We start from the raw sequence: 25,107 nt of genomic DNA, 5'->3' as shown, positions 1-25,107 counted from the left end.
TAATAGAGACAACAATATACACCTCCCACAAACTAAGTTGAGGTTATGAATGAATATGCCACATGGAATTGGTGAGATGTACAGTGTTTTTGAAATGTCCTTCAAGTTATGAGGGCTGCAATGACAATAAATCGGCAACTGCATATGAAAAAAAGCAAGTCGTAGTTTATATGATGGTAGTCGAATGTGAAAAATAAAAAGCACAAGACCATATTGAGAGTGTAAATTTACTAAGGTGTTATTTACAAATAAGTGGTTCACAGAGTTTAGTAAGAGCGCTTAAGCAGTACTCGCGTTTTAAAAAAATAGGTGGTACAATATTTTTTTGTAAATGTATCCATGCACATCCATTTCAAGCACAATCTGTATCTTCAGTCACACCACAGAAAAAGTCCATAAAAGAAAGAAGATACAAGTTTACAACCACAGTTGACAGTTGCAGTGGTTCTAATTTATGGCAAAGGTTGATACTCACTGCAGCAAATAATAGTACGAACACATTGTCACAGGTAACAAAGGTAAGAACTTTGATTTTAACACAATACAAGTCCTATTGCTGCACTGACCCAATAGGAAATGCATATTCAAAGTACAAAATGTCTTCTGCCTTGAAGAAGAACCTGTAAGAACAGCTTTCCTAGCTATCCTTTACCATAAAAGAAACAGCAACACTGCTTTCAGATCAATACAAAAGGGCATCTTTTACCAACGGTACAAAATACAGTGTAATTCTGTGTCAAACGCTAAGTTCTGATAAGTCACATTTGGAGTAAACTGATTTGTTCAGAAACCATTTCTCTCCCAGTTGTGAAGTGTAGTTTACCCACACATCTTAGTGGTTCAGCTCTAGTAAATAGCCACGAACAAATAAAAATTAAGTAAAATCCATCACTACAATAAAACTAAACTATATTGAAAATCTATAAAAACTCAAAACACCCTTTTGCCATTCATGGGAAACTTTTTCATCAATATCTCTTTCACTGAAGAAAAAAAGCTTTTTAAGGCTTGTGGATTGCTCACCAAAGTCTGTCTTAAAATGGCTCATGGTCATTCTTACAAAAAGTGGGCATCACTAAAGGAGATTTACAAAGCATCTTGATCTTGCAATCACTGGTTCCCTGGTCTGAGGAACCGGTACCAGAACAACAACAGATATCATTTTCTACATAGCAAGAGTCTAATCTATCTGAAGGACATCTGAGTAGTCAGAATTCATCCGTTTCTTCTTAACAAGCATCTTTTGGTGCTTCTTCGTAGTGCCTAGTCTGGATGCTTGGAACCTAATCCCTCAGGTAATTGCCATGTCCTTTCTTGTGCTTGTTCTGAATCGTTTAAACTCATCTTTAGTGAGGACTCGTCTCAAGGTCAGGATGATACAGATCTGGATAGTGATGAGCGATTTACTTGACGTTGAACACTATGAGGGGTCTCTCTTCTCGCTTTTGCCAGGGGCTCTTTTTGTTCTCTCCGTCATCATCCATGTCGTCCGCTTCATTGTCGTCGTCCGGGCTGGTGACAGAATCTTTCTGGACCTCGCTGGCGCTACTGCGGGTGCTGTTGTCACGACTGCGTCCTTTACGGGGAAAGGTCCCGCCTCTTGTCTGAGAGGTCTCGTCGAGCAGTGGGGCTGTGGAGTTCTCCTCAGGCGAGTATGTGGCAGAATGGCTCTCGCTGCTCGAGTCTGGCATGTCTATAACCGGAAGCTTGGAATAAATCTTACTGTGAGCCTTTCTTTCACCTGCTCTGCTCTCCTCTTTTACTTTCCGCTTAGTTGATTTTCCAAAACTTTCTGCACGGTGCTCCTGGGGTAGACTGCTGGTGGACGCAGGTGCACGCAAAGATTCATTTCCCAGCTCTATGTAGGAGTGTCTAACTAGAGAGTTTGCACGTCCGTCGAGGGAAACGAACCAGGCACGGGGGGATGGCTTTACCCCAAGCTCCAGTAGTTTCTTCTCAGTTATAGTCTGCAGCTCTCCATTCATTTGCGCGATTGTAGAATCGTTGAATAAAACGGGGATGCGGACTGGAGAAGCCGATTGCTCGCTTTCCCAGTTCTGGTCTGGCGGCCCCGCGGCCTGCTGGTTTGACTCTTCCGTCGCCTTCTCTTGCTTGGCCTGTTGTTGCTGCTGTTGCTTCTGGTGTTGACTCTGTTGCTGTGGTAGTGTCATGCTAACCTGGATGCCCTCCATATCGTGCTGCAGCTGTTGCTGCCTTTCCATTGCTTGCTCCACAGCTGACAGGTCTGAGGACATATGCATGTAATGAGCCGGGATGACCAATGTGGGCACCATGCTATGGTACATGCTCTCCTTCATCTGTTCCATGGAGTGACAGAAGATCAGCTGGCCAGGCTGCGTGTTCACAGAACTCGGCCGACTAAGGTGATCGCCTGTCTGGGATATGTAATACTCCGGAGGATTGCTGTCTCGACTGTGATCTTGATAGTGGCCGACGAAAGGTGGAAAAAGAGGAGGTGGTGAAGGTGGGTCTGATGAATAACCTTGGTTGTCTTTAGCATTATGGTATCTGCGTTCTTCAGAGTCTTCAGCAGAGCTGTAACTTCTGCTGTAGTCGTCTTGTAAGAGCGGGTCTCGGGTTCCTGTGTGAGTAGATCGAGTAGCCTTCATATGGAAGCTTTCGCCTTTCTTGATGTCGCTCTGTTTCTGGGCGAGGCTGTATCTGAAGAAGTCTTCTCTTGAGCTGTGCACATCACGATCAGAGGAAAGGACGGATTTGATGCCTTCAGGGTCGGCGGCGGAAGATGTTGTCTCCATGTGTCCGCTGCTGATGAGATTGAGGTGGGAGGTGGATGTGCCCTGGTCTCTCTTTGAGCTTTCCAGAGTGGAAGAGAGATGCACTTTTCGACGGTGCTGTCGAGGTTTCAGACATCTCCTTCTGAAAAAAAGTTACAATTTTACTATTGACGATTCAATAATTAATAAATATTATAAAGCTAGGAAAAAAATTAAGAGACAAACATTTTAATTGAATCAGCATTGCTAGTTGCATTGCAATCATTACCGTCCAGTGTCTGTTGAATTTCAACAAAATCAAATCTCAGGAGTGACAAAGTCATCCAAAAGCAATGTGAAAGACTAACAGCATGTTAAAAATATATTAAATTATTATAAAGATGGAGGTTATCACATAAAAATAGTTTTGATAGTTTTCCTTAATACATGTACAAAGTTTTTCTGTGGCTCAATGGTTAGAGCATAGCACTAGCAATGCCAAGGTCATAAGTTCGACCCCAGGGGATTGCACATAGTCAGAAACAAATGTATAACAAAAACAATGTAAGTAGCTTTGGATAAAAGCATCTCCCAAATGCATAACTAGCTTGAGAGTGAATATGAATGAAATTGTTTTCATTGCAGTATTAGAGGTCTGAAAAATACTGAGTATCTTTTCTGTTATTTTGACAGGTTTCCCTAGTTTTCATTTTCTGCAAATAAATGCAATTAGAAACAATATTGTGTTGTTCACAGAATGAAACAAAAATGATAAATTTACCTAAATACATACCTATACAGTAAATAGTAAATACACAAATAAAAAAAGTTTTTGCCGCAGCTGTATATTCATAATATTTTTTATAGATTAATAAAAACATTACTGGCGAAAATGTATTAGATGAAAATGCAGAGAAATGCTTCTTCTTCATCTTGGTGTTTCTGTTCATACAAATATCTTGACATGGCTTAATCAGGCCAAGCCTAAAAGAGTGATCTTTTCTCTCACCCAAGAGTCACTTTGTCACTCAAACACACACATTGAGCACATACCTGCAGTAGTACAGTAGCAAACACAGCAGGATGAGCACTAACAGGGCCATGGCACCCAAAATTGCAAGCAAGAAGATGGTGTGGTAAGTTGTGATGTCTCTTAAACCAGAGGAATTCATACCAGTCCCTTTAACAAAAAATTCAGGTCTCTTTAAACCAGGCAAATGAGAAATGCCTAAAAAGACCACAAATCAATTACTATACAATATAAAATACCATGTGACTACATCTGATCTCACCTGACGTTGATGGAAATGCTGCAAGCCAGTACCCTAAACTTGGAGCCACGAAACTCCATGTCATCTGAGTGCCCTCTTTTTTGATGTAGCCAGCACTGCTTCGAACCCATAGACCTGCAACAAACTGGGTCTTTATTACAAAATTAACAGACATGGATAAATACAATGAGATCTTGCTTCAGTTTATACAAAATGTGATTAAATGTGATTGGGCAGCGTGCCAGGGACAGATTAAACCCCAACCTTGCCAAATTACACAGTCAGTAGATTTTCTCCATTTAAAAGTCATTTAAGATCTGAGATTGGTCTAAGTAACCATTCAGTATTATTCCATGGGAGTAATGGAATATGGAGCACAGGGGTAAGGCAATGTGTGGCACGATTTTTGAGAAAGCCCCTTAGGACAGACAGAGAGTTAATGTGTCCTGACAGGGTAAACTCTGACAAATACGATAACAAAGGTCTCCCCGCACAGCTCTCCCTTTCACAACTGGAGCATATGATGTGAAATTGTGTTGATGTGTGACTGTATTAAGACCAAAAAAACATTTTCTAAAATATAATCATAATGTAAACAAACATTTACTAGATCTTTTTTATTCTGAAATAAATGTCTAATACTTCTAATGTCTTCAGCAATGCTCTACACACAAAAACAAAGCATCGCAGTATGCAATGTCTACCTATGCACACTAGGAGGCGCTATGTGCTTAGCTCAGCAGGGAGGCCTGTGCTTCAAAATAGGGGGCTTTCCAACAATAATCCCTCCAAGAACCACATGGCTAAAAAAATCATAATCGGGATCGTTTTAGATAAAGTGTAGGCGAAGTGGACGAAACTGTATTTTAGGGCTGCAACTAACGATTATTTTAATAATCGATTAATCTGTAAGTAATTTTTCCGATTAATCGATGAATCGGATAAAAACAAAAACCAAGAAAAGCATTCATTTCAAAAACAGAACTAAAATCTTTAGAAAGTGCACAAACATGTTGCTCCTTGAACATCCCTGAGCTGTTATAAAAATAATAAAATCAAATAAAAATGGACTAACACAAAAAACATACACATGTATGCTTTACATCTGCCAAATATATAGACTTTTTTTTAATAAAAGTGCCACCTGAGCTGCCAGAACAATAAATAATTTATAAAAACTAAAGAACAATACAAATCAGAAAACTTAACAGGATTAGGTTTGAATGTAAGAACTTGTTCTCTACACTACACTGCAGACAGACACTCGCAGATGCACACACTCGCAGACGCACACACTGACAAACACTGACACACACACACACACTCTCTCTCTCAAATTCACTTGAAGCTTATTCATTCAATTACTACCATCATTGTAGTAAGTGCAAGCTTCATTTATACACCACATTTTAACAAAGCTTAAGATAACCAAGAGCTATAAAAGAACTTTAAAATTAAATTAAAAAGTACAACACACACAAATATATTTGTCAATAATAACCTATATGGGAGAAAGCACAGAATATACACTGCAAAAATTGCTTTTCTAACTTAGTAGTTTTGTCCTGTTGTCAGTCCAAATTTAAAAAAAATCTTATATCAAGAAACATGTACTAGACACATGAAAAAGCATAAGAAATTATGTCTTGTTTTCTGAAAAACAACCTCAAATGAAGTGATTGTTTGCTTAAAGCAAGAAAAATTATCTGCCAATGGGGTACAAAAATAATCTTAATGAGATATAATTTCAAACAGAAGTTTTAAGCATCAATTAATTTTCTTGTCTAGTAATCTTGATTTAAGATTTTTTAGATATTTGGACTGGAAATTAGACAAAATTACTAAGGAAGTTTTGCAGTGTAGCTATACATGACAACAGATTGATAAATGAATGGTCCAAAAAAGGCGAGTGAATAAAAACGTGTCTTTAGTCTTACAATGCAAAGCGCAAAGTAACTATACCACCCCTGATTATACTGTTATTAACCAGCTAATGCTAACTTGTGATGCTTGTCAAGCTGGATAACGAGTAAACACCAGCACCCGGGACATTACGTTCTTCACTTCGAAACGGAACAAAAGTATGATTCTGTAGTGACTTAACCTGCTGTTGAACTCCCTTCCTCCTCATCACAGACTCAAACATGTTTGAGTTTCAGGTGCTGGATCATTGCCGTGGTGCTCCCGTGCCATGTCGCTTTTGCATATTTTGTAGTTAACAGTTTTTCTGTTTATGTAGTGTGAAATGCTCCCGCACCTATGATGACTTGGGTCGCGCTGATTTCTCTGCCTCCGTCATGTATCTTTCCTCCGCTCGTTTTTTTATTTTTGCTCCGCCCTGTATATGACGAGCCAAACTCTGCTAGCATCAGTGCGCGAGAGAGACCGAGTGTGTTCACTTCGCTCCGCGCTCAAATAAAGTTTTTTTTTTAATAACCAAACGTCTCCGCGTCGCGCGACACAACGAATCGATAATGAAATTCGTTGACAACTTTTTTACTAATCGATTTTTATCGATTTTATCGATTCGTTGTTGCAGCCCTACTGTATTTGTGTTGTATAACTTGAATGAAACATAACTCGGGGTGATTTCCTCTTATTCCCAGCATTCACTTTTCCACATTATACAGAGCACAGCCATTGACAATAGAGTCTTTTGTAGTTTTAGACCACATTAGTACATCTGACCATCACATGGACAAAACACAACACAAGTTCACAACTTCCCACCTCGCAAGACTACAGACCTCTGTTCTGCTTTTACATGATCTCTTATTTGAAACCCAGTTCTGAAAATGGGCTTTTTCCTGTTCATTTACAGTGTCATTTAGCTTGAACAAACACTTATAAGAGTAAAAAAATATAAATTTATGTAAAATAAGATCAAAAATGCATTATATACAAATGTGCTGACTGACTTCAGGATTGAATTGAGAGATATGCTAAACCTCTTACTATATATTTACCATATCAATAACAAATTCATGTCCTTTAGGGGGCGATATTATGATAAAAGAACATCTTTTAAACAAACTGGTCAAACCATCTTAAATCGGAGCAAGGGTCAAATATGTCAATGGATGTTTTTTCCGAACAACTGATTTACAGACAGTTATTACGGATTATGACTTGCATGCAATGTGGGGTGTTTTTATACATTTTCTTTCAAATGCCAGTTTAATGCAAAGTGCAGAAGAAATCTAAACATATACAGACTGCATGAGCGGGAATGAGGAGTACACAGAACACAAGTGTAGTATATTTCTGCATCTACATATATCTATTAATTTTCTTTTAATACTTTATTAGATTCTGCCTTCGACAACAATGCATTGAAAAACAAACACAACAATTTTGAATGCCTTTCAATATGCATCTGTTGAAATGTTACCCAAACAGCGTTGACTGTGGGGGTCTTGATAGCTCCCCTGACCAATCATTAATTTACTTACTGGGTTAATGTTAGCTGGGATTAGGCGGCCATAGACTAAGCCGCTTGGATTAAAATCATTTCCCATTAGAGCTAACAGAGAGTAAATGAACACTTTTCATTTTTGGGTGAACTTTTCCTTTAAATACAGAGCTGCTTGCTGGTTGAGTCCTATAAGCTTTGCTGTTATGTACAATTAACAAATATTCTCAGTGATTTACCTGTCCTGTCATCAAACCTCCAGACGGGGACGCTGGTGGCAGTTTTCAGAGGAGAATCAGAGGGGAGTGGGATAGAGATGTGAATGTGGTCAGACACATGAACCTCAGTGTCATTGGGGCCGGTGAGCTGTGCACACATCGCCACTATAGCTGTCAACTCCACCCAGCTACTGTTGGACCCTAAATCAAGACAGACCATAACAACAAAACAGATTTACCCTCACCATGCCACAATTTACATATTCTATGTAGTTACTGTTTGAAGAGAGAAAGATGCCATACCTACAAGAGAAAACATGTTTTGAACTCACCCGTTGAGTTGGTCTCTAAAGCGAGGGGGTAGGGGAAGCCCCCGAGCTCATACTGACTACGGGATGCTGTGAGCAGGGCAGTGAGGGCGATTTGGGAGGTATTTAGGGTTGGCCGGATGGCTTTCCTCTGAAGCTGTACCCACGGCTGTCTCCGAGAACCTAAACAACATTGATTTATAAACCATTTTAAATGAGTAGCAAATTTTTACTTTCAGCATTCGGTTTCCCTAAAAAGTCCTCAAGATTTCTTCCCAAATAACAAACAGCTGTGTGGGTTTGTCGTTAAGTGATTCACTTCTGAATGCAGTTTTATGAGAAGAACCGCTTCCTGTAAGCATTCTTGCTGTGATAAGTGATTATACTTTTCTCTCTATACAAAGTATATCTACAGAGCAGGACTTTTAGAAAAGATCTTGAAAATGTTTCCCAAAATCAAGGAACTGTGGAAATGTTCTCCATTTTATTGTAACATCTACGAGATCCCATAATCCACCCAGTGCAACAATCCCCTCCTCCACTTGACTTTCTTCGTGTGTGAGAGGCAAGTAGTGAAAGTTTAAGAATACAACCGTGTATCTCTCACCGCAGGCTGTCTACTCAGATTAAACCTAGAATAGCTGGTCACTGATCCACCAAGACATCCAGGACAGTGTAGCAGTGCTCGGGGCTCAGGCATCTCACAGTCACAGCTATTTATTCATTTACTTATCATATCCATCTCCATAAACCGTGTTCTCTGCATGCACGTGAGAGGAGATTAAAAAGCAGTACAGACTATCTGCAAGTCTCTAAAATTAAACCCGATACCATTTGTCTACCCATCGCTCTTGGGAGCAACAAAAACAAACACGTACGGCAGCCAATTCAGACAAGTGCGATCAGATTCAATTAGGCTATCTTTAGGTCTTTGACTCTTTGGTTTAATTGCATTTCGTACCACTGGCAGCAATTTGCATTCTGCACGATGACAAGTGTCTGGCCAAAAACAAGCTTCCAATTCCTCTGGGATTGCACAAGGATTGGGCTGCAGATGGGTTGATCCCAGTAAACCTGAAACTGAAAACTATGATTATGCTGTAAAAGAACAGAGCGGTCTATTTGGATGGTGCACGGCCAATTGGCAAGCCTCCTAAGGAGCTTGGCCATTCTCAATCGCCACAAAGGATCCAATTCATTTGAAATGATGTGGCTTGTCTTCTCTAATGGGACTGTGTAGTGTCAAAAATAGTGAACATCAGCTGCATGCAGAGAAAAAACCCCAGCGTAAATGTCATGTTTGTTTTTCATTGTTTGTCACGGTCACCTTTGGGCTGCTCATTAGGGGTGAGCCATCAAAATATGTGCCAATCCAAAATCAATTTTATACCCCTTCGCCTACCCCTTAAAACAGAGTGGCAAGGGGACGGGCAAAAACATTCCCCTAAGAAATGGGACACCACTATTACACTCAAATGTCATTATAATTGATTGAATGCATCTTTTGTTCCGACACTTACATTTTTGCAATTTTACGTGTCTAATACAAGGATGGGCAAATTATAACACACCAAAGACACAGAAAAACACCTTATGACCACTTTAATCATAACAGCAATTAATATTTATAAAAAATCTGAATTTAGAGTAAACATTCAGACGTCATAGTGAATCCATCGTTTTAATGTTGGTCAGAGATTTCAACTCCTGAGGGAACGAGCCCATCACCCAAACACACCACTCACAATAAAATACTAAAGTGCATTTCACTTAAACACACCACACAAATTATCACCATTTCCATGACAAAGCCATAGATGTTAGTGGCATCAGCAGGTCTTTTGTACACTTGGCTGTTTGAATGCTATGTAGTTAATGATGATTGAATCTTTATGTGTGGGTGTGGTCGGTATGGGGTAAGAGGTTTGTGTATGTGTATCATCTACGTATACCATCTGCTCCCCAACACTAAAAATTGTCTTTCATCAACTGAAACTATTTATAACCAGTCAATGGTATGCTCTATTCTCTAAATATTCAGAGTCTGCTGTATTTGCGACGAATATGAGTCAGTTCACAAACAAGCACGTAATATACACTTCAAATCTTTTTGGTTGGGAGAGTAGCTATTTATCACAAACTACCTTTTATACTATCAGTTTCATTTGCAGACAGCTATTTTGTCAATGCTTTGATTAATACCAAAATCATTCAATAGCATTCCATATCTTAAAGGGCCCTGTGCCTTTAAGCTGTTCATTTCAGCAAGAGCTCTATGTTAATCTCACATTCCTGCTCGATTCTCACCAGTTTATTCTAACATTATGGAAAGAGTAGAAAAGAGATAGAAGTCAGAACTGATCCTTGTAGCAGAGGGCAGCGGTTTTTAACCTTTTTGGGGTGGCACCACAAGACGTGAGGCAATGAGGATCAATGAGGCATCCATTTTTATTATGCAGATTGAAGAGGAAATATTCGAAAATACCTAATAATTATGGACTAAATCTACATCTTTAAAATAACAAAGAATTTTTTTTGTATTTTCAACTTATATTTCCAAATATAAGTTAAATATCATGATATCCAGATAAAAAACATTTGCATGTTTCTAACCAAAAGCCAAATGCTTTGAATTGCTTTTATCAGGCTGGCACATAAAGAACAAAAACATCCACCCACACTACAGCTCTGCGTTTAGGACTGCTACTGTCTCTTTAGTGACACAATTTGCATTTCCTGGCAAACACAAGGTAACTCTGTAAAAAAAACACTTCATGCGCGTGTTTCATTAATACAATAAATCCCATGTTTATTGTACAAAATTCAGTTAGTTTAATCTATGGAAAATAGTCATCTAGTAAGTACAACAACAGACAACAAAGCCTAATACATAGAAGAGCAGATCTCAGATCAGGTTTTGCACTGCACGCTCTTCCCACGCAACAGAGGCAGAATTGCAACACTTGAATTATAAACCCTCCTCTTTCATAACTTGCTCTAAAATCACTGCCAAAGTTGCCATGGTAATGGGTTTTGAGGCATGAAAAAAAAATAGCGCTAGTCCTGATCTCTCTCATGGCATTCATTAAGGGTTTACTGCAATGGATGCCCGAACAAACTTTTATTTTCTTATTGCACCTTGTATTCATTTCAATAGTAAGTGATTCAATGTTAAGCTGTCTAGTATTAATATTCCACAGAGCCTAAAAATGATATTAGATTCAGACAAAACACAAAACGTAGAGGTGAAAAAATCGTTGATTGGTGTCTGTGCATAATACTACAAAGTATTTCTGCACCACAACTTTGCCGGACAGCGTAACATGTCACGTTACAGACAACTAGTTCTCCATACTGTAACAACGAGGAGCTCAATAAGTCATGTTAACACGTTTTTCCATTACTTTAACTGATCAAAATAGTTTAACCAAGTTATCATTTTATAACTTTTTATAAGTTTGGAATGCAACGATTTGACCTCAAATCACCAAAACAGACACACCCCTACCCCATCTTTCGTCAGCGCTCGGCTCGACTAATGTCCATCCTGTGCACTGGGCACCTTACTGCCGATTGGCTACAAGGTTGTTTTGGTACTCAGCCCGACTTTGTCTAAACAAGAGTAATATGTTAATTGGACACCCCGCCTTTAATGTGTCCTTTGGTCAGTTATTAAGAATAATTGATGTAGTTATGTAATTAATTTAATAAGCTTTTAATAAATTCTAATCAAGGTTGAGATAGGATATAGAAAGTAATAAGTGATAAGTAATTAAATACTTTTTGGAGAGAGTAATTTGAAGTAATCTTATTACACAATTGAATATGTAATAAGTAACTAATAATGAATTACTTTTTCAGAGTAATTTACCCAACACTGGTAAACACAAACATATTTTACACCCCAGTTGAAATGTCTGAATCTGTTGATGAGGTCTTTTCTTGTGCTATCCATTCATCTGTGGAACAGCTTGAGGACAGTGATGATATTGTAGGGCGAGAGAGTGTAAAGAGAGCAAGCTGTTGGCTTTCAGCTGAAGTGAGGATGGGTGGATACTGCTCTATCAGAGTGCATTTAATTATTGTGAACATCAAAGACCCCCAAACACAATTATTGGACCCCTACATGCAAAGAAGCATCAGGCTCATTAAGTTGATAAGGCTCGGATAAAAAGAGCTGCGTCAGGGAACTGTGCATCCACACATGAACACACACACACTTTCATAAAGCACATTACATTATAGTTAGTTCATTGTGTAAAATCACTTCCTTCTCAGAGAGCAGTTACCACACCGGCACTATCCCACATACTGCATACTACTTTTTACTTAATTTCGCCTGTTTTAGGCAGAGCTACCGAGGTTTGTACTTCATACAATTAAGTTACAATAATTTCATTTAAATGTCTAACCATACACACATTTTGCTTGCCAAGTAAATGCATCCCGTTTTCTTTTGCAGTGCACTCATAATTCAAGCCATAACATTAAACGGATGACAGGAACTGTTCAACCCATGTGCCACCCCAACAACACAATCCTCAGTTTCTATAAATCTTTTACACTGTGTGAAACGGACACCTGCCAAAGTGAACATGTCATTTGATGATGTGTGTAAATTCCAGAAAACATTCAATGAGTGAAGGATTTGGAAAAGCTTGCTGGACTCACACTCAATATCTATTGGCAGCACTTGAGATACGAGTCTGTAGTATTACCTTGATTATTGAACCTGAAGACCAACTGCTCCACACGCTACACATGTAAACGCCACAAGATGTGTGTGAAACAATTGAGCGCCTTTCAGATTTGGAAATCTAAACTAACCATGTGGAACACAGACGGGCTGTGCCACCACGGAGGGAAGAGTACCAGAAACTGGCTACAATCTAATAAAAACAAAATCTGCCAGCCGTAATGCTTGAGGTGTGGTGTGAATGTGCAAGAGACGCTAGTATTCTGGCGTGCAAAAATTGTAATTAAAAACTAAATTTGGTTTCAGGATTCTCTTTGAATCACATTTCATTAATCAACACTCTGTATCCATTCCATCGAGAAAATGGCCTCGGAAATTCTCCCGGTTCCTATAACTACCTGGTGCGAAACTAATGTAGCTCAACAGCGCCTAAAAAAAATGACTCACCTGGAGAACCCAGCAGTAACTGCACCACATCATCATATAGTAGGAGAGTGGCCGGTCTCTGAGGCAGTAGGTACAGACTTATGGAGGCATATACTGAAACACAGAGAGAATGAGAGAGAAATCAAGAACATATGTAAAGAGTGGGATACTATAACAGTAAATGTTTTAGAATTCATATTATCAACAAAGTAAGATTTTATGCATATTATGTACAGAGGAGGAATATGCAACACATTTATGTCAGTTTATAATCGCATTACATAACAAAACTTTTATAAGTGGATCGAATTTACACCTCATGTCTGAAATATTTGTATTGGTCTTCAACACTCTCCAAACTCAATTTCAAGGATCACTTAAAATGGAGAGCAGTTGTATTTTTCATTGGCAATTTAAAGCAGATCACTAAACTCTAGCTCACAGCTGAGAGACATGACGCAGCATCTAAATCTTCATGGTTTCACAGCAGGATGACCACCATCAATCTCAAAACTCGCTACAAAAGAGCCTCTTTCAAATCCAAAGAAACCCAAGGAAACAACCAAATGCCTGCAGTTACAAGCTGTTAAAAGCTTCTGGACAAATATTACAAGGTTCATTTCTGTGAACACAAAGACATATGGCCAATTCAGTTTCCACTGAGTCAGATACTTTACACATTTAAAACGTTTCTTTAACATTACATTTCACCTTATTTTTAACATTTGCTTTAACAAAGACACCTAGGCGAAGAACATTTATCTCTGTCAGTTGAGGTACATCACTCCTGAGTGTTTCTTTATGGACAGGAGGGAATGCGTTGGCAATGCTTTAGAAGACTGTTGCATGCTGGGAGCAGAAATCCTATGCGTTCACTTCCAATCTGCTTCCCACCAACCATTCCTCGGCATTACAGCACCACTCTGTTTATTTCATGAATCTTATTATTCAGGACAATAATCGTCATCGGATTAATTGAATTTCACATAATTCCTTTCAAAATATAAATTTCATGATACACAATTCTTTAATTTACATTCATGAAGTTATTGCAGAGGTCTTGATGACATCAGGAGCATTGTGCGTTCAGCTTCCATCACCCCTGACCGCTTGTGCCTATGAACGGATTGTAGGAGACGTGACACAGGCATTTCGCAGACATTCACACTCATGCCATTCTCAGACAGCACAGATGCGCTGAACAGGAGGACAGCCAGCATACCTGCTAGACTTAAATATTCTGCATGGTAGGTATGCACAGAAAATAAAGATACAAGCAATACTGCCCTAAATAGAAGCTCTACGGAAAGAGTGTATGAAGAATGGGAAGGTACTTCAACATTTTGTGGTTTCATTTTACATAACATGTAACCTTTTTGAAGCAGTGTGCCAACACAATACACCTGACAATAAATGTAAATATAAACAGAAGAAATGCATAAGGTTTCAAAGCAAAAAGATGACATTGCAGAAGACAAATTGTGAGTAAGGAACTATGTTACAAATATTAGTAAAAGTTCAAAGAGATCAAGAAACATCACAGTTTTCTTTGCGGAACTGACATTTATTTCATAAAACGTTGGTTCAGAACCTATCCAAAGATTAGTCCATTCTTTATATTTTTAAACCAATAGTTTTTAAATGCATTGATCCCTGCCGAAAGATAACAGTTATGGTGATTTCATGGCGACTTTAAAAGAAGGAAAACAGAATGATTCAGCTAAACCGTAACAGAGTAAGTGAGATAAGCTAAAGGAGGAAAGAACAAATGCTTCTGACCTTCAATGATTTCTTCAGAGCCGCAAGCAACAGCCTCATCACTCCTTGAAAATGACTCACTCCATGGGTTCGTGTGACTCGCTCAGATTATTAAAGCGCTGCGGGGACAGTTAAAACTCCTCACAGTATTTTTTTTTAGAAACTCTCTTTAAGCATGGCTAGGAGACAGCGAGACAGGGCAGATGGCTGTGGTACAAAACAGATGAGACTAGAAAATGCTGTTCTTCAAAAAGCTGAGTCACTCTATGGAGACTATCTTAGACCAGAATGCATTTCCATGCCGATCCAATCTGGTCCATGCTGGCTTTGCATTATGGGCATACGGACATCATGCAGATGCCAAGAAAAAGTGCATTAAAATTACAGCCATTTTACAACTCTTGTTATTAACATTTAATGCAGAACAATTTATTTTTATTATAACTGTTGCCTTTATAAGATCATTTGGCACAGTGACTATATTAGATAAAAGCCCAATCCATTCCTTTACTTCCTTTTTCCTCGATTTCCTCGACCACATTCCAAACACATAGCATCTCCCAATTTGGTGTGACTTTGTGGGAATGTGTAATGCCCTCCCAAGAGTCTCATGTCATACTAAACATGCCTTCTTGTACCAGCCAGGCTGGACCTGCACGGCACGATATCCCATTTGCCGGCTGCCTTCATATCCGTAACCCCACTGGTTAAGTGGCTTCCAGCTGCTACTGCAGACAGTTTTATAATCATGATTCTACTGACCCCCTCCCCAGAGGTCTGACCGCATAACCGGGTGTGGTTTGGGTGGAGAGGGGTGTCAGGGAACTCGGTGTTGTACAAACAGAACTACACCAATCAGACAGCTAGAGAGTCAGAAGAGGACATGGCAATCTGGGGTTTGTGCGAACAGCTGCCGGGTATCACCGCGCAGGCCGGCGTGCTCCACACCCCGGCGAGTGTTGTTTAACATTCCAGTCCGTTTGTGTGCAAAGCTCCATCTGGAGTACAGATCTGACTGGTCGACCTGACATCTAAATTAAAGAATGTAGCGAACAGATCGCAAATCGACGGTGGGACTAGAAAGTTCAAGGAGGCGGTTTACAGTGTCAACAATTCAACTAGTTGATTGTTTGTCTAACAAGAGATGATAAGAGAGGTTAATAAAGCATAGAAATGTGTTTTGTATTCATTTTGGAAAGTAAATGAATCTAAAGCAGCAAATTCAATGGTGGAACTAGAATTACTCACCCACTTGTCATTTCAAACATGTCTGACTTTCTTTCTTCCGCAGAACACAAAATATTTCTTTTTTTTTTAAAGAAATGTTGGTAACCGAACAATGGAGGTACCCATTCACCGCTGTTGTTTGCATACCAACATTCTTAAAAATATTTTCTTTTGTGTTCTGTGGAAGATGGAAATTCATACAGATTTGAAATTAAATTTGAATTTTGGGCGAACAATCCCTTTAAATCAGCATTCAATCGCTAAGCTACACCCCACATTTTCAATTAGAGACCAACATGCTTCCAGTAAAACCCCACAAAATAAAGCCCTTAAACACCAACTGCTGTCTTTCAGCAGCGGTTAAAACAGGAAGTCATGGCGAAAGATTCACAATCATTTCAGAATTGAATAGAATACCGTATGCTTTACAGCAGAGTTTACTTGTTGCTGTTTGAAAAAAGTTCAGTAGTAAACTGAAAAACCGAGGACATACTTACAGGGAATGCGACTGGCATGCCAGGGTGCGGAGTTTGTGACAAATCCATGCTTTGTTGCCGTGACGATGACCCACGTTCCTGGTCGATACAGGAAGTTAAGTGTGACGATGCCATCCTCTCCTGCCAGGCTCGATGCTAAGATTGTCTGGTTTCCATACACCTGAACTGTGGTGTCTTTTAACGGTGACAGGTCACTGTTGTCGAAGACCTGCACTCTAACCAGCACCTCTGTCGACACAAAAAAAACAATGTTAACGATAAAGTGTATGTGAATCTTTCGTCTGTGGAACACAGAAAAGATATTTTGTGTCAGTGGTTTTGTGTGGATATAAAGGAAGTCAATGGGGGCCAATGTTGTTGCGCTACCGACATTCTTCAAAATATCTTCTTTTGTGTTCTACAGAAGAAAATCATACAGGTTTGGGGATGACATGAGGGTGAGTAAATTATGACAGAATTTTCATTTTTTTGGTGAACTGTTTCTTTAAGGCCTGAAGAACTGGCAAGTGGACCAGACTTTGTGTTCCAAGGCTAAATTCATGTAACAAGCAACTATTTAGTTCTAGTCTAAAACCCATCTTTGCTTTGATGGTTTACGTTAGTCAACTAGCCTAGCGGTCTACATTTAACCGATAGATCGAAATATTTAGATCCTGCTCCAACTTACTTTGGTTTGTTTACAATGAAGACCAGAACGCATTGAGTGCTATTGAGCCGGTCTGTCTGCCATCATGTTCGATTGTCGCTAGGCAGATGCGGTCAAACTGTCTGGTTTAGATCCTGGACATCTGCTCACTGTTTGTAATGGACGACCTGATTTATCACCACACAACTTTTGCAAGGGCACGGTCGGAGACATTAAATAGCTGGTTTTAGGGGTCTGTATACGTGAGATATGTATCAATAAGCTCTTTACATTTCCTTGTAAACACCTTCTAATACTGCAAGTATGCTTTTAGTTATTCAACTGTTGTTTAGGAACATTTAAAGAGACAAGTTCATCAAAAAATAAAAACTCTGTAAATGATTCATCTTCATGGTGTTCCAATCAGATATAAGTAAACTAAGTAACTATTTTAAGTAAACTATCCGTTTAAGCTCATCTTTTCAAAACCTCTACCTGCTCCATTCCCTCAATATCGAGTCCATGCTCTCACACCTCAAGTTCTTCAGAACCTCTCCTTCCCTTGATTCTAAATGGGTCAATTGATGCATGTTACCATGGTTACAAGATGTCAGCAGGCTAACTGTGGGAAAAAAAGGGTCCCTGCATTTCTTGGCGAGGGGACACAAGTTTCGTTCAGACTCAGTCAAGCACTCCGGATCTCACACCATTGATAAAATTCAAACAATCTGTGTTAAGGAGCATAAAACCATAATCCACCCGCTGCATGAACAGAAATGATCATGTGCTTTTGGATAAATATTTAGATATTTCAGAACACCACGCACCTGAAGAGGACCAAATGAGAAAATACTTGCACTTCAATTACTGCAGTTAAAATTACAAACAAACCAACAAAGAATAATAATAAAAAATATCTAAAATGTAGATTGTCTTGATAGTAAGTCAATAAAAACACGGTACCTTTTTCAAACAATCGCTTGCTTCCACTCAACAGGCTAGGTTTCCTGTATACAATTCCACTTCCTGTCTATTGTTTGAGCGCAAGCGAATCTCTCAAATCATACAGGAATCATTTCCCCAACGTTAAAAGTTCTCTGTATTTCAATGTTAATTAAAATAAAAAAATAAGTCTAATTTAGACTAAAGACAAATATAGTCTCCAAACAAAACTATTGGTCTGCATGTGAGAATGGTGACAATGAATCCCAACCTCTCAGATCATAGCACCGATTATTTCTGTCCACCAAGACAGTCTCTTTAAAACAAATGACACCTCATTATTCGCTTACGTTACGGAGGTAAATCTCTTCCTCTCACTCTTCTGAAGAACACAGAGGCTGTAACAATTACCTTGTCCCCGCAGGCCATGTCTCTTATGGTTTGTTATAAGCAACCGATGAGATTGCATCCAGTGACAGTCCAAAGCACTTCTAGTCAAGTGCTGAGGATATCAACCAACAAAGTCTTGTTTTATGATAACAAACACTTTAGAGAAAAACAAACACTTCCAAGCCTGTTGAAATCGTATTGGTCTTCTGTCTCACTTATAGCTCAGAGTCAGAAGTGTCCACATAGCAGTCACCTAAACATCTAGAATATTATCTGGGCCGCCGGTCTCAAGATCAGCATGTTTAAGTCCAGATATGATCATTTTCTTTATATCAATGTTAAACTACATACAGATGGTCATCAATTCAACAACTACAGGCATAGATGTTTAAGAGTGGCATTATATGTGGTTTCTACTAGGCCCAGAGGTGTTATGAATTCTTTTCTCTCTTTGACAGTTGTCACCGATGGACCACCCTGTTGTTTTTTCAGACGGGCGTCTGAAGTGTTAACAGGCCTGCAGGAGTGTCTGCCGGTCTGGAATCCCATTTGCCCAAACCACAGTGTTTCTCTGGGATACCTAACGTCTGTGACATAATGGAAGATTAGCAATAGTGAAACTGTGAGGGCTGAATAAACCCAACACATTTCAGAGCTAAATCACAGAGATAAATGTATACGTGGTCCAAGATAAACACTGACTGTGCCAAATGCTCTCGGTACTCGCCTGCAAGCCAATCATTTTATTGAGGAAACATAAACCTTAGTACCTTACTGGAAAAGGTCATCCAAAAATGAAAATTCTATCTTAATTTACTCACCCTCGACAACAGTTATTGGCCACTTTTGACTACCATTGTCATTTTTCCTACTTTGGCAGTCGATGGTGTCCAAGAACTGTTTGGTTACAAGGATTCTTTCAAATGTCTTTCTCTACGTTCATCAGAACAAAACATGTATACAGATTTGGAGCAACTCGAGTATGAGTAAATGACGGCAGAATTTTTATTTTTGGGTGATCCGTCCCTAAAGCTTAACAAAGAAAATGTTTAATAGAAAACTACTCCTATTTATTCCTGTGCTAATAATATCAAAAAAATCTGCTCATGTTAAAAATGGGAGTAAGCGATATACAGGGTATATCCACATGAGACGATGACTTTATCACCAAGTGATGACGATGTGTTTAGTGAGAAAACGTTTGAATTTCGGCGAACCGACAGCATTGTTAAGTGCCTCTGTGCCTTAAGTTAACATTGCTTTTTTCATATTTATTGATGTACCTTAAAAAGGATAGCCTGAAGTCCTTCTCCTTTATGCTTGTCTAAGTGTTTGAATAATTAGACACACTTTGTTGATTGTAATCCTATGTGCATTGTTCCCTATGGCGCCGGATGTAACAGAGCTCAGGAGAGATTTTAGCGGAAGGACGCCATCGCATATGCCTTGATTTTGAAAATCAAGCAATATTCACAAATGCTAAATGCATTTTAAAATGCCTATTCATTTTCATAAAGGGTGTATGAACAACATCCTTTTGTTTGTTTTTTACTAGACGTTATTAGTTCTTCTGCACTGCATATTAAGACACATAATGCTGCATGAGATAAAAACAAGTGTGGGAAGAACGTTGCTAAGGGCAGAGAAAAGCAGGATCAGATTTTAAGATCCGCACAAACAACCCAGTCAAGCAGAGCGTAAGATTTTGCTGGAGGGGGACAAATATCTACTAAAGGCTCTGAAGGTGTTAAAGCATCCCTAGAGAGGAAGAGCGCAGCAAAAATCTGTGGAGTCAGCGCTAATGAAGCCATTGTTGCTCAGGGAAGAGTTTCTGCAAGGCCTGATGAGAGGAAATGTCTGAAATGCCTAGCCTAATATCCACAAGATTATCACTTCTATTTGTTCATCGTGTGCTGCATGTAAGTGACGGACTGCCTCTCTAAAAAAGAGAGGAAGAGATTTAGATAATTTAGTATTCAGTATAAAACTCCTTTATGAAAAATTTGTAGTCAGATTAAAAGGTCTTTCCCTCTATTTATGCATCACTGTTAACAAACACTGTAAATAAATGTGTCGTAAATCGTGTGTAAATAAAAACATCTGCCAAACTCTGCTTTTTCCCTAATAAAAAGAAAACTGTATAAGGATTGTAAAAGGATTACAAGGAACCTCTCTGAAGTCTAATCCAGATTACAGTTTTTAAAACTAAACTCTTATTAAACACACAGTATTTGTCATACCACACTACAAGACATCCTGCTGGATTGTGTTTTACAAGCACTTGGCCTTTTTACAAAACCGAGGATTAGTTTAAATGTCGATGATGTAATCTCCAAATTTCCATGAGTTTCTCCTAAAGCTTTTTTTACACCCACCAATCAGAAATCTAAAGACAGGCACACCATGATGATGTAAAGCAGGATCTCTGCAGAGGTCGGGTTTACAGGGGTTTTGTCGATGATAAATCTGCCGTTTCCTCTGAGTGTTAGGGTGTCTGGTGTCAACAAAGAAATTCCTATCTTTGAACAGCTGCCCGGGGAGTTCGAGGTGGGCCGGTGCCCAGACGCGCACTCCCTAAAGATGTGACGGCCGTGTGACCAGAAATTCCTTTCTGTACCCTTCCGACCAAAAAAAGTTATAAAAAGCTATAAATATAAGACATGTCAAAGCAGATGACATCATCTACATCTTAGAAAGAACATTCAATGACTCACAGAAGCACAAACTGCTGCTCCGATTCAGACTAGAAACACAACTCAATTCATTTCATATTCTTGTTGTTAATCCTATTGGTTGAACCTTCAACAAGTCATCTGGGTCAACATATTGCATTTATATTGCATAAAAGTTGTGCTTTTAGTTTTCTTTTAAAGGAAGAGTTCACCCAAAAATAAAAATTCTGTCGTCATTTACTGACCCTTGACCATCCTGTTGTTCCAAATCTTGTAACGAAACAGAAAAATAACATCGGCGGTCAAAAATACCCCAGAACATTTTTGCTTTTCTTCAAAATATCTTCTTTTGTCGTCAACAAAACAAATAAATCTTTCCCTGTGTTCATCAGAACAAAGACATTTATACAGATTTGGATGAACTTGAGGGTGAGTAAATGATGACAGAATTTTCAATTTTGGGTGGACTGTTAAGATTACGCTTTCCTAGTTCTTAACTTTTTTAATTTATCTGAAAATGTACATTTATTTTTGCTATTTATGTTGGTCTAAATATTGCGATTTTATCTTATTGTCATCCCTCATTGTGTGTATTCTTACACACCGAAAAACACTTCATCTTCAATCCTCAGCACGATTACATTTATTTTAAACAACTTATCATTTATATCTACACATGGCCGATTTGATATCACTTTAACTCCACCGAGTCAGACAGGTTCTGAATTTCAATGACATCCGATCAAAGCAACATGCAGTACAATGCAGTGATTGTTTCGGAAATAAAAGCACACAGCCGCAAGCAGGGACAGCACTCAAACAAGCGCTACCATAGAAACACTTGTCTTTGCATGAGGAGGATTTAATACTGAACCTCATGAAATCCACTATAAGTTGACAACACAATGACTCAATAGGTGGCACCTGGAAAGTATTCTGCAGCTCTGTCAACACAACACAAAAGACTAGAGCAAAACAGACACCTGGTTTTCAATAAAACCTTCCCTACAAAACCTTTAGCTCTCAAACTGTTCTGAAATCAGCCTTTATGAATCTCTCTGCCCAAAACCATCTGACAAGAAACTGTACAGCTGTTTTTAGAACCGTGTGAAATGGGTAGGGTCAACACCTGCCTGGAGGCACAGACAGATTCACTAAAATCTCCAGCAGTCAGTGTGAATTAGTATCTTGGTTGGTTTGTCCTCGCCAGGCCTTTGTCCTGAATCAGAGGTTGAGGCTTTCGTTGTCAGCTTGATTTGAATGGTGATGTGCATGCTGTGCCACAACACAAACTCATGAGGATTACCAAATGTTATGCTTTAGTTGATGCTTCGCTAAGAACATCTGATGCATCAATGTGATTCAGACAACCGAGCATCGATCCTTTAGTTCGCCACCACTGTAAAGTGAAGCAGCCTAAAAATATGAAGGAGCATTCATAAAACCAGTCCCTTATGGATATCTGTAATAAGAATACGGAAAGCACACCAGATATAAATTTACCCCCAAAATTCAGCTAAATACGTATTGCAAAATCAGCATCACCACGTTTCATGGAACATAACAACTAAAGCGGAAAAGTGTCAGGAAGCTACCCAGCCATCCTGCTATTGTGTTAAGAGACTTGACCACGGTTGACTAACAACACTGGCACGGACTATTTCAATAATTATGCAAGATCTGCACAAATACTTTAAACACGGTCTCGAAAGTCTGGGAGAAATGTATTAAAGACAAAGTCCATCTGCAAGTTTAACAAAATGCAATTGACTCTTTTTCAGTGAATGTTAAATGTCAGATAAAATCAATTATTACTTCCAGAATCATGACATTCACCATAACATCTCTGAAACCTGAGAACAATCCTTAAATCCCAAAAGAGATTTTCTTACAGTGAAGGCTGCAAGGCAAACAAAACTATCGTCAAATGTAAGTTCACATATAAACCAATGTGGTGAATAACATTATATCTCACAACCAAGGAAAATCTTACAGCCTTATTTTCCTAAATTAATTTTCAAAAACACATTAATATGTATGACGTGTTTAATAAGTGCATAAAGAGACTGTGTATCAAACTTGACAGTATGGTAATAACATCTAGTGTATGTGTCTTGACTCCTTCCTTGCTTATTTAAGTAATTCTTATGTTGATAACATTGGAGGACCTTGAACGTTCTGACAGAAATTTCTTTCACCACAACAGCGAGACATGCTTAGTGAGGCACAATGGCTTTTAAAGAAACAAATAACTAACCTCAAAGAAACTCTTTCCGTTGTAGTTTGTAACTTTGTATAACTTTTTCTGACTCACCAAACTTAAGGGAGAAAATATCATCCTTAAAGTCAGTGGCTGAGTTTTTAGAGTTTGTATGCTGCTCAGAGCAAACACGAATGGAGCACATGAGCACTGACTGAGAAACAAATAAATCCACATTAATATTCATCGGAAGTTGCAGAGGAAGAAAAGCGTGTTCACAAAAGAGTTTGCATAAACAAGATCCGCTTGGTCTTATGGTGACAAACTATGTCAACCAATAAGACAAAATTTAGGGCAAGATATCACTACATTTGCTGGTCTGAGACTATGTTGGCCAAAAATCTGATGATTTGTTATTTACATGTTTTGCTGTCATGCTATTTCTAAACAAAAACAGTTTTTTTATTTTGTTTCAGACAAATAACATTAAATTATTACTTAAGTACATATTCATACAAACGAGATGTGAGTGAGGTAACAATTGTTGACTTCAACTTGGCGCTCGTTAAAATGATTAGTACGCATCTTGCCAACGTGTGGGTGGTCTTTATAATACAAAACGTCATATGCTTCAGTGGCAGTACTTAGCTAAACTATAGACTAAATATAGGAAAATACTATAGTACGACTAAAACTATAGTAAGTACGACATACGCCCGTGATTATGACGTCCAGGGCCCGTCAAACGAACTTCTTAACAGATACGCACCGGGGTCAACTTAAGAGTTTAATATCCTTTGTTTTCAAACTGAAACTCCCATAAGGCTTTAAAGTTAGTGCGGTAAATCCAACGCTGTGTGACACATTGTAGCAAAGCGCGAAAAAGCAAAAGGCATTACATAATAAAGCCGTGAATCGATGGCGCGTATAGCGGCGCGCTCCAGAGAAACATCACAGCCAAACGCGGATGCTACAATCTCAAGTCAAGAGAATCGACAAACTCACCGACTGCTGTTTGGGTCGGCAGTGATTTTGCCAGTGTCCTCCATGCGTCACAGAGGAACAGAAACAGGAGAAAAGAGCGGGATGCGCGCGGTGGACGCATTCTTACAGCTACATCGTCTGATCCTCCCTCAGTAGCAGTTCATCCATGTTCGGTCGCGGGATGGACGAGTCTCGCTGCTCCCGGGTCCCTTCAGAAAGAGCAGTGCGCCGCTTCTCTGTCCTGCTGGCCCGGATGGGAGGGGGTGAGCTTGGGGTGTAATGCTCCTTTGCGCCCTCTGGTGACAGTGGCTACTCTGCACTTAAACGCGTGTTTACATTTTACATTTAAAGGCATAGTTCACAGATGAAAAAAAACATGTTTTTTATTGTGCATCCCAATTATTATCAGTCAAACTGCAGCATAATAAATTCAAATAATACAGCTAACTAACACAATAAAACCCGTTATAAACATGATAACATAATATAAAACAGGATCTCATTTTGGAACCAAATAGTCTTCATATAGTCAATTTGTGTTTGTCCCCCATTGACTTCCATTGTGGACCAAAACCACAAAAACATTTATTCTCGTAGTCATCCTTATGGTGTTCAAAACGTGTATTTGACCCTTTCTTCTGTCAAACACAAAAGAAGAAAAGTCTTAGTGGTTTTGGTCCACAATGGAAGTCAATGGGGGTCGAACACAAATTGTTGCTATTCAATAACATACAATTTAATCAAGA

The 25,107-nt window shown here is 39.0% G+C and overlaps 1 protein-coding gene across 1 annotated transcript; it reads right to left on the bottom strand.

Annotated features, from left to right (window-relative positions):
- Positions 1-213: 213 nt before the first annotated feature.
- On the bottom strand, positions 214-25,065 carry fam171a2a (family with sequence similarity 171 member A2a). The gene is made up of 8 exons (XM_056751818.1): positions 24,383-25,065; positions 16,549-16,776; positions 13,088-13,180; positions 7,969-8,127; positions 7,658-7,837; positions 4,028-4,141; positions 3,789-3,915; positions 214-2,898 (listed from the first exon to the last, which is right to left on the bottom strand). The coding sequence occupies exons 1-8, from the start codon at positions 24,480-24,482 to the stop codon at positions 1,404-1,406; spliced, it is 2,496 nt and encodes an 831-aa protein (XP_056607796.1). The 5' UTR covers positions 24,483-25,065; the 3' UTR covers positions 214-1,403.
- Between the last annotated feature and the right edge of the window lie 42 nt (positions 25,066-25,107).

This window comes from Triplophysa dalaica, chromosome 7 (assembly GCF_015846415.1).
Source record: "Triplophysa dalaica isolate WHDGS20190420 chromosome 7, ASM1584641v1, whole genome shotgun sequence".
Lineage (NCBI taxonomy): Eukaryota > Metazoa > Chordata > Actinopteri > Cypriniformes > Nemacheilidae > Triplophysa > Triplophysa dalaica.
The sequence above is the reverse complement of the archived record's forward strand: the minus strand, read 5'-3'. Positions and strand labels throughout refer to the sequence as shown.